The following is a 13,759-nucleotide window of genomic DNA, read 5'->3' on the forward strand; positions in this document are numbered from 1 at the left end:
AAATTTAGTGGGCACCCTGTAACAAGCTGAACGATTTAGGTTTTAGTAACTTACTAGAACTGGGAAAATGTCAGGGAAAACTAAGTGTCATGGAACTTTGTTTCCTAAAAATTTGTGCCCACCCTGGAAGTGGAATGCAGGCTGTTGTTGTTGTTGATAAAATACACAACTTTTTAGCCGACAAGTATAATCATAAACAAGCATTAGCCATTTTTTACACTTGGATTTCTTGCGGTTTGCTGAAAAGCCCGCATTTCGATTTTGGGTAATTAACGTCCAAATGTGTTTGAATACCTTTAGGTGTTGATTGATTTTTACCCGAGTAGATCAGAAAATAAAAATTCCACCGTCTGATCCTCTTTTTGTTGGCTTTACGTCTACTCAATTAATTTTCAGTACGTTTAAAATCTTTTCAGAGAACTAAAAGGTCACTTGCATCATTATTATCTTTATTCGCCAACAAAGCCTAAATCCTTTATATCAGCTTATAAAGTCGTGTAAGATCATTCGACGCTGTGGATATTAAGTAATTTTAAATTGTCCAAATTTTTCGAAAATCCTATCCAGGAAGGGAACATTAGGACACGTTAGATTATTTTAAACCATGACAAAACCATTTGCTGAACCTGTTTGAACCGGGTCACTTCAACTCCGTCTTCATAAAGCTTTTTTGGGCCCTTGATCTCACCCTTGAAGTTTTTTCGAATAATATCAAACTAATTATTGTTTATTTTTTATTCTTTTTTTTTCAAATCCAGCAAAGCGATGTCTTTCAAAGTTCTGTTCAGTAATTTGAACTTACTTCGGTACTATCGCTCTGAAACTGTACGCATATTCTCTGATGATCTCTATTCCCATAAACATGGATTGTGCTCGTTTCAAAATGTCGTGATCCATTTTCCTGATTGCCAAACCCAAGACCGAGACCATTGCCGTGAATCGTGGAGTTTAGATGCCCGATTTCTGTTCGGTCGTGACATAATTTTCAGTACGCCATCCGTTGTGATCAATTGAAAACCGTGTGTGTTTGGTTTTCGAGGGACCAGAGATTGAAGCACTTACGTATTACGCTTCATCGGAGTACTTTTTATCTTCCGTAGTTCAATTCCGTCCCGTTTTTTAAACGACAAACGTTGATTTACGTATGCAACTCTCTGGAAACCTTTTCACCCTCACGTCTTGCGTTAAATTCACGATGGCGTCGAAATTCGTCGTCGATTGATCGTAATAAATAATGATTTTAAATTTACTACAGATTTACTGTACAAAACAGTTGTCAATTTATGAAATCAGGCTGAAAATTCACAAAACCGTTGTAGCGACGTAAATTACTATGTATTTGCCTTAAATTTGCGATAAAATTTTTTCATTCTATTAACATTTATAAGAAAAATACAAAAACGCAATTTGAATTTATTAAATTGTATAGTAAATTTATTGTGTTTGTAAATTCAAGTTACTGTTCCGTATCGGAATAAATCTTCCAATACAGTTTGGGAAATTCGATGCAGAAATTGAGGAAAGTTTGACTTCGTTTTATTGTGGAGGCTGAAATCGAGCCCAGATTTTTGGTCTAGTTACGGGGCCGACCTTGGCGGGTATTCAATTTGCATGTTCGCCAATTGCCGTTTATTGCAAGTACTTTCTACGCCTTCGGCGACTCGTGTGTGCGAGCGTATATTCACGTTGTTGTTTGCGGCTCAGACGCAAGTATCTTAATCCGGTGCGTTTTACAGGCTCCTATTATTATTCCAGAGTCCGTTAACAGCACCGCTTACTGTTGATTCATCATTGACAAACGTCACTTTCGCAGTCACTTGGATCACTTGAATCGCATGATTGATGTTAATCAAACGATTGTTTTCCTTTCGTCAATGTACTTCTGATCGTTTGGCGTGAATAGGTATACGCCTCCCATTCTCTTGTTCATTCCTTATTGGCAGAAGTCCGAAACAATGCGTGCGAAATACTGAATATTGGAAAAATTCGTCTAAATATATTTGTTCGAAACGTGGGGAAATTTCTTATTCGTCGAGATCATATTATTTTCAATTTGAACAAACTGGAACTTCACGTTCTCACAATGCGGGTTCCAAGTTTATAGAGAAGAAAAAGAATATAATTTACAATTCGAATTTCGAATTAAAAATTCAGTTTCGTGATTAACGCTTTTATCGCCCTCGGATATCGTGTTACGTGAAAATGTGACGATTTTTTGATTGATTTTGAACTGCTCTAATGGATCCAGTACCAGAAATTTTTTAAGTCTGACCTTGGATTTGTTATCGGTGACCCAAAAAATGTCCGCCTACCAATTTTTACCAGAATCGGAATATTTTTATATTTTTTTCCACCATATTGGATCGGCATTTTTGATTTCGTAAGTTGACTTCAGATTCGTGATCAGACACCCAACAAACCGATGAGTACCAATTTTCATAAAAATTGAAATGTTTTTAGTTTCTTTTCAGCCTATTCAATATTCCAAATTTCAATTTTGCAAATCTAACCTTAGGGTCGTGATTAGTGACGCAAAAAGCTCGCGGTACTAATTTTCATTTTGTACCTAGAACAATATTTTTCGATTGTGGTAAAAAATGAAAATAGTCAAGGACTGAGCGGAAACCGGAACTAAAAATGCCTCTCAGTGTACCGTTCGGAAGTGTTCTAAATTCTGCTTTCTCAAATTTGCGATTACGTACGACAGTCTACAGCAAACTCTTGAAATTATATGACAAGAACAGCCTTGGATCGGAAAATAAAGGTGGGGATTGACTATATTAATGTACGTCTGAAAGACCTGTGGGTCATTCGATCACCTGTGATTATTTTCCTAGCATATTTTTTTTTATTATGCCGCAAAGCGCGTCTCATTCAAAACTGAATCAGAGTTCTTATAACAATCGGGTTAGCGTAACGGTTTTGCGAAACCTGATTTGCAGTTGGAGTTAAATTCAGGTTCTTGGGTTAGGATGGGTTAGGTTATATGAGAATTGAAAAAATAGACGAATTATGTGTGCATAATTGTATTCAATACGTGCGAAGAAATAATAAACGTGAACGGAAAGAAAGGCAACCATGTGAATTTCTTACGCAATCGAGGCCGCGTTCCGTACATCGTGCATGGATTATAATATTCATCAGGCTTGCATTTATTTTTCACATACCATGAAATGGTTGATGAATAGTAAAATGGACAAGACATTTCCGTAGCACGTGGCTTCCCATTACAATGCGCATTGATGTAGATCATCACCTGCATCATAGACATCGTATAATTTCTTTGATTTTTCAATCGGAGAAAGACATTTACGCGCAAATATTTGTCATTAAAATCGTACTAAAAAATGCGAGGAAAAATTTGACTTTTGTGACCAATATCAGCAAACCATCTCGACTTCGCTCCCATCAAATGGTGAAAAAAAAATTCCCTAATTTTTTCAGATTTGTTTTTCACTCTCCCTATTCTCCCTGTTTAAGCGAAACGTTTCAGAGTATTCAAAAATATGATTATTCATTATATTTTGTACTGAATTTTATTTCAATGTTATTCACGTGTAAAAAAATCTATGATTTAAATTTCTTTTCCAATTCTATCGCTATCATAATTTTCAGTGCTCGCATCGAATCGATGTAATTATATTAAATTAACAACCTAACTTGATTTTACGACCTGTTTGAATTTTTAATCTTGCGAAGTGAACAATTTTTCTCTTATCTTGTAACGCTCTTGATAATTCGCTGGTTCGTTTCACGTGAAATTATTGTAATCACATTTCTTCTGCTTTATATGTTTCAGCATTTTTCCTGTACCAGCTATCCGGTCTGGGTATTACGGCTGGTGCACACAGACTTTGGGCCCATAAATCCTACAAAGCCAAATGGCAACTAAGGCTACTGCTCACCACCTTCAACACGCTGGCGTTTCAGGTAGGTCGTACGACTTGACTTGTTATTGTTTTTTGCGCTAATTATCATTATCGTTGATGCGATAAGTTGCAGGAGTAAATTAACACGACGCTTTAATAATCTCATGAAATTCTCAGTTACCGCTTTGTCTTCTTTTTATCTTTTATTGCAGTTTAGATAACCGTTCAGGTCCATCTTGATTCCATCTATCTATCTCTCTACGACTATTCCTTTTTGCATCTTTATATGGTAAATGTTCAGTTACGCAACGTGAGTTTGAGGTCTGTTTCTCCTTCAACAATTCAACCGAATCTTGATCCCTGAGACGTTTATACAGGGCACACCTTTCCTTGCGTTTTTTTTTCTTTGTATCTTATTTTAAATGTCTTCACATCTTTCTTTCTTTTTCGTTTGCAAAAAATACTCAGTTCTACGTCGAACGTATCTTTAACTTCGTTCTGACGTGCGTCGTAGGAAGTGTTACGTAACCATATTCATTCAACAACTAATTAGCTAATTACTTTTCCTTGTATCGTGTCGTGAACTGGACGTTTGAAATTCGAATGAGACCGTTTTTATTAACAGTAGGTTAAACAGGATGATAAATATATATTATTTACTTCAACATTGATTCGTATTCCTTGTGGTGTATTGTTTTTTTCTTTTGTTTTTCATCATTTAACACGTTATGCGTAATTTTCTTCGCTTTTTATTTCTTAGCGTCCTTTTTTTTACATTATACTCGCGAGCAAAAAAATGTGTTAATTACCGCTTATATTGACGCAATACTGATATATAGGGCAAAGTTTGTTGAGGTAATTGATTGTTTGCAGATTATCAAACTCTCATTATCATACAATAATTACTGTTAATAAAAAGAAGTGAATAGAAAATAGAGAAAAGAAGGAAAGAGATAAGTAATGAGAGTGCCTACGTATGAGGCATTCCACCTCAAACCAACCTACGTCTGAAAATCACCATTACTGATTTTACTTACTTTTAAGTATCGTGTAAAGTGTATAAAAAAAAATCATTTTTCACTGAGTTTTAGATACTTTGACAATTTTTTTGATCTTTACTGCTCCCAAAAACACAAAAACTCTGTTTTCGAATGTATAGCCTCAATTGATTGGCTTTAAATTTTTCTCATGAACTCTTTGTTAGGTAACGAAAAATTTGATATGGCAATGGAAGTGTGAAAGCTTTTAGCTCAGAAGCTACAGGCGAAACGAGTAGATAATTAAAAAGTGAGAAAAGTCGAATTAAATATAGATTTCAAAAATACGCAATTATAGCTTATACGTTTTTTCTTACCTTTCAATTACTTGTTTCGCCTGTAGCGCCCAAACCAAAAGCTTGACCACGTCCATCTTGGTCTCAAAATTTTCGTTCTTCAACAAAGAATCCACGAAAAAATTTTCAAGCCAATCGATTGGGGCTATTCGTTTGAAAATTGGGTTTCCTTATTTTTGGGAACGGTAAAAATCAATCCCGTGTCCCAAAAAATCTAGAGCCCGGCAAAAGACGTTTTTCTATACACTCTACACCATATTGAAATAAAAAAAATCTTCAATGTTAAGGCTCTTACATAGGTCGGTTTGGTGTGGAATGCCTGATATACACGTTTTCCAATTTGCTACCGCCTTGTTGGAGGCAATTAATCGAATTGCTTTTCCGCACCGTTCGCACTTGCTGTGTCGCAGAATCTCCTCTACTTGTAATTTAATTATACATACATCGACACGCAGCCACGTGTGGCTTCACTCAATCCGTATCCCATGAACAACCACGAGTATTTTTTTCTTACTTACTAGTTCACTCAAATTCATAGAGATAGACATCGGATGTATATAATCATACTTTACACTAATCCATATCTATAATTCTATACTATACTGATATACTAATACTAATACCAATATACATAATAAATAATAGTATTATAAAGAGGTAAAATTTCTTTGTTTATATGTAGGGCGTAATCTCTGGAACTGCCGTACCGATTTTAACAATTATTTTACTAATAAAATGCTAAACTATTCCCGAGAAATATAAGGTATAACTAATTTTCATAAAAGTAAGTTTTTACTTCGAATTTTCCATATTTGTCAAATTAAGTCGGAAGGAAAAGCACTGCTTGACTGCTTTATCGTGCGTCAAAATAATGTACATTTAACTTGGATTGTCTATCTTCGATAAGTCGAGACGGGTCAGCTAGTAGATACTCTATATACTTTCAATGCTGTCTGTATAAATATTTTCCTCGTTTTCTGCACAGTAATTTTTAACTCTACTATAAGAATTCGGGATGGACAAAAATATTTATAATTCGGAAAATTACGTCTAGCCATTAAATTACCGAACAGAAGTAATATCGAAACGTAGTATTTTCAGATTGAATCTTTACAGGCATTTTATTGAGAAAAATTTATACTTGACGTTACCAACAATTTATATTCGTCTCTCTACATTAGGGCTGCTAAATATAATTATATTTAGTTCTGTATGAGGTTACAGAATGAAAATTACTTTTCTTGCTGCAACTACTGCTGGGTAATGTTTGAAATGGTTTCATCTAAAATAGGTATTTAAACTGTAAATGCCATCTAACATTTTAAATGTTCTCAAATGAACCATTTATATTTACCTATTTAAATTATGATTTTGAAAGCATTTTTCATTTTTCGTTTTAAATGGATCCATCGAAGCATTTTACCCAGCAGTAGCTGTAACCAGAAAATTTAGTATTTTATTATTTCTTTGGCTGTACTCATTTCGACTATATATTTAGTTGTGACTGTTGCGATACTTTGATCTTGGTGGCAAATATGTAGTAAGTTAAAAAGATTTTGCACCGTAATTATCAGAAAGTGCAGTTTTGATAATTATCTTAAGATTGACGAAATTGCTCGAGTCACATTTGCTTGTAATTCAAACCATGCCTAAATCTTTACTGCGACAATACATATTTCACTATAATTTTCTGTTAACTATGAAAATGGAACTTTTCCTCGTTCTTGGAAAAGTATCTTGATTTTCGTCAAGTTGACCACATATCAGATAATATATCAGCAGTCTCAAAAAATGTTCGAACGTTATAGAAGAGCAAATTTCCTGCCTTGCAACTATAATCAAGGGATCAGCGAAAAATTACAAAATATCCAAAATTTCGGTCGACTATCACAGATGCTAATTTATTTTCTTGTTTTTTTCGCAGGACGCGGTCTTAGATTGGGCTCGAGATCACAGAGTGCATCACAAATACAGCGAAACAGACGCTGATCCGCATAATGCGAAGAGGGGATTTTTCTTCGCTCACGTTGGATGGCTATTGTGCCGAAAACATCCGGACGTTAAGCAAAAGGGCAAAGGTATCGACCTCAGTGACCTTGAGAGCGACCCCATACTTGCCTTCCAGAGAAAGTAAGTGGATCAAATAGCAACGGAAAGCGGCAACTAACCGGAATGAACCACAAACGAAGTTGTATAAAGTTTTTTTTTCCACCCGAATGAAAATTTTATCGAAATTTTATTGACAATGAATAGCTTGTATAATGCAATCGAAAATAGAAGTATCGTACGTTTTCTTACCTTTCATGCGTCTGTATAACCAGGTCTGCTGCATTCTTTACCAAACTTGTTACCCACTTGCAAACAATTTTGACTTTTATAGATTTAAAATTACAGAAACTAGTAAAAACAGGGAGAACGTATGCTGTTTCATAAATTATATACACATATGTGTTTTAATTGGTCGAAATACAACAATTGAGCGATTTGTTCTTATCATTCATATGAAAAAGAGGTATGAGGGAGAGTAAAATGGCTCGAACGCGGTGATGAGATACGATTGATTGCCTAAATTTGAATAAATATCACGTGAAAATTATCCGTTTACTTACATGAGACTAGACGTTGGATTAGCGAATCAACTAATTTGTATTTTTTAGCAATAAGCATTTTGGCGAGGTTACTGCAAGGGCTTACTATTAATTCTTTGTGTTTTACAGGTACTACATGTTTATCATGCCGCTGATATGTTTCATCCTGCCAACGGTAATTCCTGTCTTCTGCTGGGACGAAACGTGGAGCAACGCTTATCTCATACCAGCCGTTCTGAGGTACGTCGTAACCCTGAACGCAACGTGGCTCGTCAATTCAGCGGCCCATCTATTCGGCAGCAAACCCTATGACAAGTGAGTGAAATTATTCGAGATAACTCAAGTTTTGTCAAGTGAAATGACAAAATATTTCGGGGAAAAATAGGTTCCAGAGAAAAATATATTTGACAAAAGTTGTCGAGTTTAGAGAACGTCGCAAGATGGCATATCACAATTTAGCTACTGAAAAAGTTTATCGGTAGATCCGTTTCACGTCTCTCTAAAAACCGAAAAAGTTTCGTCTAAATAATTTTACCCTGAAACCTATTTTTCCCAATATAATTGATCGTCCTATTTGAAATGGGACAGCCTGTGTAACGTGCATTCTAAATTTTCCTCGAGACATCGGAAACTGGTTTTCAGCGCCATTTTATCACCTCGTAACCCAAGTTTTTATTCTAATGAAGGCAAATCGTAATTTTTGGTGTTTAAAACTACTCAATTCGTATAAGCTAATGAAACGTAATCGATTATATACCTGTACAACCATCCGCACGCGAAAAGAAATACGGTCAACGGTCAGCTGTCAGCCTGATTGCATTAGTTTGATTTTTTCCCGTCAGGTGACGCATCGCAAAGTGACAATCCCAATACAATCCCAATTTTATGACCCATGAAGTGTAATAAATTTAAGGCAATTCGGGAATGAAGTAAGAACGAAGATGAATTTCTTGCAGGTTCATAAACCCCTCGGAGAATGGGGGAGTGGCGTTCGTCGCCCTGGGTGAAGGATGGCACAACTACCACCACGTGTTTCCGTGGGATTACAAAACGGCGGAGCTTGGTAACTACAGATGCAATCTGACGACGGCGTTCATCGATTTCTTTGCTAAAATCGGTTGGGCCTACGATTTGAAGAGCGTTTCGACCGACATGGTCAGAAAACGAGTAGAGAGGACGGGGGATGGCAGCCACGAGGTTTGGGGATGGGGGGACAAGGATCAACCCCAGGAGGAACGAGAAGGAGCTATCATCACCCATCAAAAGGCCCAGTAGTTTGTTAAGTGGTTTAATAATAAGTATAGTGAATACGGCTGCGGGACAGAGATACGCTTTCGGGGGATTAAAATAGATAGGAAGATTGAAGAAGAAAGAAGGAAAAAATAAATACGGAAGCCAAGACGATTGTTAGGATACTTATTCGTCAGCCAAATTGATCAAATTTAAATTACTGAATTTTCTTATATTTGTTCTCTCAATGGGATGTCCAGCGACCTAGAAAACTTGCGGATATTTAGGCGTTTTTATTATTATTGTTGTTGTTTTTGTTGTTGTTGTTATTATTATTATTATTATTATTAATATTATTATTATTGTACATAAACGATTTTGTTACACAAATGACAATTTCAGGGCAAATCTCAGGGAATCTTGTAAAGATCTTCAAATCTTTTTTCTTTCTTGCTATGCCGGTGTCGCTTCCATATTTTCTTTTCGTTTCTTTTTTTTTTGTTTTTAATTTTGTCAAATCCGCATTTTTACGACGTTCAATCGGGTGCGATTTAATACAAAATGATGGTTGAATCAGGCAAAATATTTTTCTGACCTTTTCGAGAATGACGAAGCACCGTGCATGTACTGATCGTAAAAAATGGGTGAATTCTGGTCTGAAAAACCTGGAATTTCGATCCGCCCAATCGCTAGACATCCTGTCGTGAGAGAAACCAAAATACTTTTTCTTTTTACGAGAAGAAAATTCGGTATTGGTAGACGTTCAGGGGTGTACTGATACTTTTTACTCACGATATAGGTAAGCAAGGTTAGAGTCATCAGATCATTTTAATGTAAAAACACATACGCGTCTATTGTAATATAAATTCTTAAGTTTTCATTTGCGTCCAAAATTACAGACTGCATAAAATCCGTTCGAGTATATACTGACATTTGAAATGCTTGATTACAGCGTAAATTTGCGAAGACATGAATTTGTCAACATTAAAATTACAATTTTTACGAAAAATCTTATTTTTGAAAATTGAAACACGGGAAGCGTCTCAATCGCCTTTTTCGGAGATATTTTTTAGTTTTAACCGTAGTCACCACCTTAGAGTGTCACTTTGGAAAATATTTGGCGTGTGGCCACTTCGTTTTCTACAAAAAAATGGAAGCGTTTACGTATTTTTGCGATTCAAGGAATATAGTGAGGCACTCAAGTATCAAAACTGGTTAGATGAATGGATATTTTTTGAACGTTGATTACCTTCTTTACCAGTACCACTTAATTTTGATCTGAACTTTCAGAGTAAACGCGATACTTGGCTTATTAATACCATATGGGTATTTTGGCTTGTAAATAGTTTGAATCTTTAGTGTACACATAAATATGGAGAAAATATTTGTCTGTCACTTCGATTTATTCGTTGCCTAATCTTCCGAGGATTGCCGATTGGCCCAATGCTTGAAGAGATGTGAAAATTATATCGCTGATAAAGTATCAAAATATATTTGTATAAAATCTTAAGAGTATCTGTAATAAGTAAAGTTAAGTGTAGTGATATATATATGTATACGGTTAAGCCAGGAACCCAGACTCCCGTGGAGTCGAGTCAAAGGTGGTTCTCAATCTGACAAAATAACGAAATAACAGACGATTCGTTCGATTGAGAAAACTTATTAATATGGTTTCGTTGAATTCATCTTCAGTCAGATGTAGACCGGTTCAGGTATCGCCAGTTGATATGAACAGTTTTAAGATGATGAAAACGAGTTTAAAAATCGAAGAGAATTTTTTCTGACCCGAGGAAAAAATCTAATGTAGCGAACATTTACGATATGACGAACTTTCGGTGAGCCAATCGCGTCTAGCGGATGTAATTGCTCATTCTTGTTTTTTTTTTTTAGTTCGATAAATAAAAACTGAAAATAAATTTTTCATTACAGAATCATTCAAGTTCAACCGATCCGTCATTTCAACCAGATATTTTAATTATCCCAAATTTCCCTTCGCCATTACCCATCCGTTGGTACATTTCGTAAATCGCCATTTTTGTACTAACGAGATTGTTCAGTTAAAGTTCGTCCATCGCCATTACAGAATGTGGGTGTTAAGAAGTTTCGTGAGTTTCCTGCGTGATAATAATTTAGTTTGTACCGTTATTATTTATTCTATTTTAATTCTTTGTAATGTGACATTTTTTGTTTTCATTTCTTAGTCAGTGTGTGTTTCCTTTATCGATTTTTTTCCCCTCTTTTTCTTCTTTACGTTTTTTCTTTTTCTCTCAATGAACTACAATTATACGCAGATTCGCGATGTATTTGCTCTTTCTGCAGTCCGCGAGTAGACGAGCATTTTTTTTTTTTTTTTGCTTATTTCAAAATTATTCGTATATTATTTTTATAGATATTGGTTTAAAATTTTCGTACATTACTGATGATACGAATAAAATCTGTCCAAACAAACCACTTTTTCCTAGAAAGTCTATTATTTAAAGAGAGAAAAAGAATGAATTGGAAGAAAAATATTTTTAATATCATATACCGAAAATTTTACTGTTTATTTAACGAGTCAGGCACCAATAATTAATATGCATGTTCGTGTCCCGCTCTTTCCAATGATTCATTGAACGCAACATTGTGGTTATTATTCAATGTAACAATCAATCAAATCATCGAGATATCCTTGCGGAGATGACAGGCAAACGTAATTTACGTTATGTAAGATGGTCCATGGAATTAAATGTTTTATGCTGTGTATCAAGCGGAAGAAGAAAGAGGCATTGTCTGAATAATTGAATACTATTGTCGAATTAATTTTCTCTGTCTTTGGTACTTTTCTTTTCATTTCGTCATTTATTCATTTGCTTTTCTTTTTTTTTTTTTTGTTTATATTGCTAGTGTCATTTTTACGCCGGGTGCATTACCCTGAGCCGCGAATTCAGAATTTCCAATAATGATAAAGGACATGTAACATTTCAGAGTTGCATATTTCTTCCACGCTCATATGCACACATCGTCGTTACAGGGTGAAATCATAAAGGAACGGGAGTCGTAAATGTAATAATACATTTTTACTTTGTGAGGTAAACAAGAAAAAAAAATTATGAAAAGTGAACGAATGACAAGAAAAAAAAAGAAACAAACAAAACAAAACAAAGGAAACTTTAGGTCATACAAAACAGAAATGACATTAATTTTATATATATAATAAAAATAAAAATATAAAAAAAAATATATATAATATGTATATTTAGCATTCAAGGATTGAAAAGTTTATTATATCTATGTATATAATAAAGTAAATAAAAGTTATATCGCTGTATGTATATTGTGTATCTCTGTTACACTGCAGTGTTATGTGTATATATTAAAAAATAATTTGTTTCACTATATTTTGTTACTTTTAATTATTACATTAATACGAGATGTACCATTTCGTGAAGGTAGTAAAACAAATTGTAAGGATTTACTTAGGATACATTGTACGATTTAAATATTGTATACCGTCATTTAACATGCCAAACTCTGTGGTACCGTGTTCGAAAAGTTCTTTAATTAATAGTGAATCGCAAGTCTTTGATAGTGTGATGGTGTCATTTTTTTCTCTGATACCTGATATCTATTTTCATTAATAGTGTTGATATCTGAATTACTCCACAGAGACTGCGTTTTACTGTACAATGAGATAATCGCGGTACACGGAATACTTTAACTTTATATTTTTGAATGCATGATACTAATAACATTTGATTCTACGTGATACATGGATGTTGGCAGAGAAAAATAGCACAAATATCATAACTATCTACGTGAAAGAAAACCTAAATTGTTACGTGGCGACCTTATTTATTACCACTTTTATTAATATCTGTCTTATATTATATATCTTTCTCATCCTCTTCGATCGAGAATTAGAAGTTCGATCAAATAAAGGTAACAATCAATCTTCCAAGTCCTAACAATACCGTTCAAGCCGAAAATTTTTAGGCATAATCAAATTACAACTGAATACAGGAATCATTTTGACCACGTATGCTTTGTATGTATAACTTGTGAATTGATAGATATCTGTTAGCTGAGGTATTACAATACCAAAAATAAGAGAAAACGAAGTGAAAGACACATCTATTTTCATTTGTAAATGATGAACAATTGTCGTAAATGTATTATATGATGAATAACTATGTTATTATTTAAATATTACGATATTTAATAAATATATACATATATATTTTTGAGTAAAAAAGAAATGAAAAGAAAAGAAAATTAAGCCCTTTAATTCGCAGTGATCAATTTTTCTCAATCCTAATTATCATCACGCGTCTGCGGGTATATGTATAATGCATAATGGTATAAATCTAATAATCCTGCGACTCTCAGTGAATCACAAAATTATAAACTTATTGAAAAAGGTGCAAGACAAAGTATCGAAACCTTGGAAACACCCACGTCTTTCGTCTCTGTTAAATCATGCTTTACAAATGTATTACTGTAATTGGCTGAATAAAAGAGGAAGGGATAACAACCGATTGCATCTTTTTCCGTGCACCGTGTGTTTCCCATGTACCATGATGCCGCAAGTTGCAAAGTAGCGTTTGGAGATCTTACCTGAGAAATATGCAATATAGAAACCCTCTCAAAAACGACAAGAATCTGAATTATACTCTCACAAATGTAAGAATATTCTCCATTATTCCAAATCGCAGACTCTTTGCATATGCTATGCGTGTGGACGATTCATATTTTATCCAAAA

The 13,759-nt window shown here is 34.5% G+C and overlaps 1 protein-coding gene across 3 annotated transcripts in view; it reads left to right on the forward strand.

The window, feature by feature from the left end:
• Positions 1-12,179, forward strand: part of LOC107219267 (acyl-CoA Delta-9 desaturase) — a 47,072-nt gene extending 34,893 nt beyond the window's left edge. For all 3 annotated transcript variants that reach the window (XM_046729799.1, XM_015657437.2, XM_015657436.2), the window contains exons 3-6: positions 3,800-3,930; positions 7,127-7,332; positions 7,920-8,105; positions 8,747-12,179. In XM_046729799.1, coding sequence (XP_046585755.1) covers positions 3,800-3,930; positions 7,127-7,332; positions 7,920-8,105; positions 8,747-9,065 — 842 coding nt within the window. In that variant the 3' untranslated portion in view covers positions 9,066-12,179. The remainder of the gene's footprint in view (positions 1-3,799; positions 3,931-7,126; positions 7,333-7,919; positions 8,106-8,746) is intronic.
• The last annotated feature ends 1,580 nt before the right edge of the window (positions 12,180-13,759 follow it).

This window comes from Neodiprion lecontei, chromosome 1 (genome assembly GCF_021901455.1).
Source record: "Neodiprion lecontei isolate iyNeoLeco1 chromosome 1, iyNeoLeco1.1, whole genome shotgun sequence".
NCBI classification, from domain to species: Eukaryota; Metazoa; Arthropoda; class Insecta; order Hymenoptera; family Diprionidae; genus Neodiprion; species Neodiprion lecontei.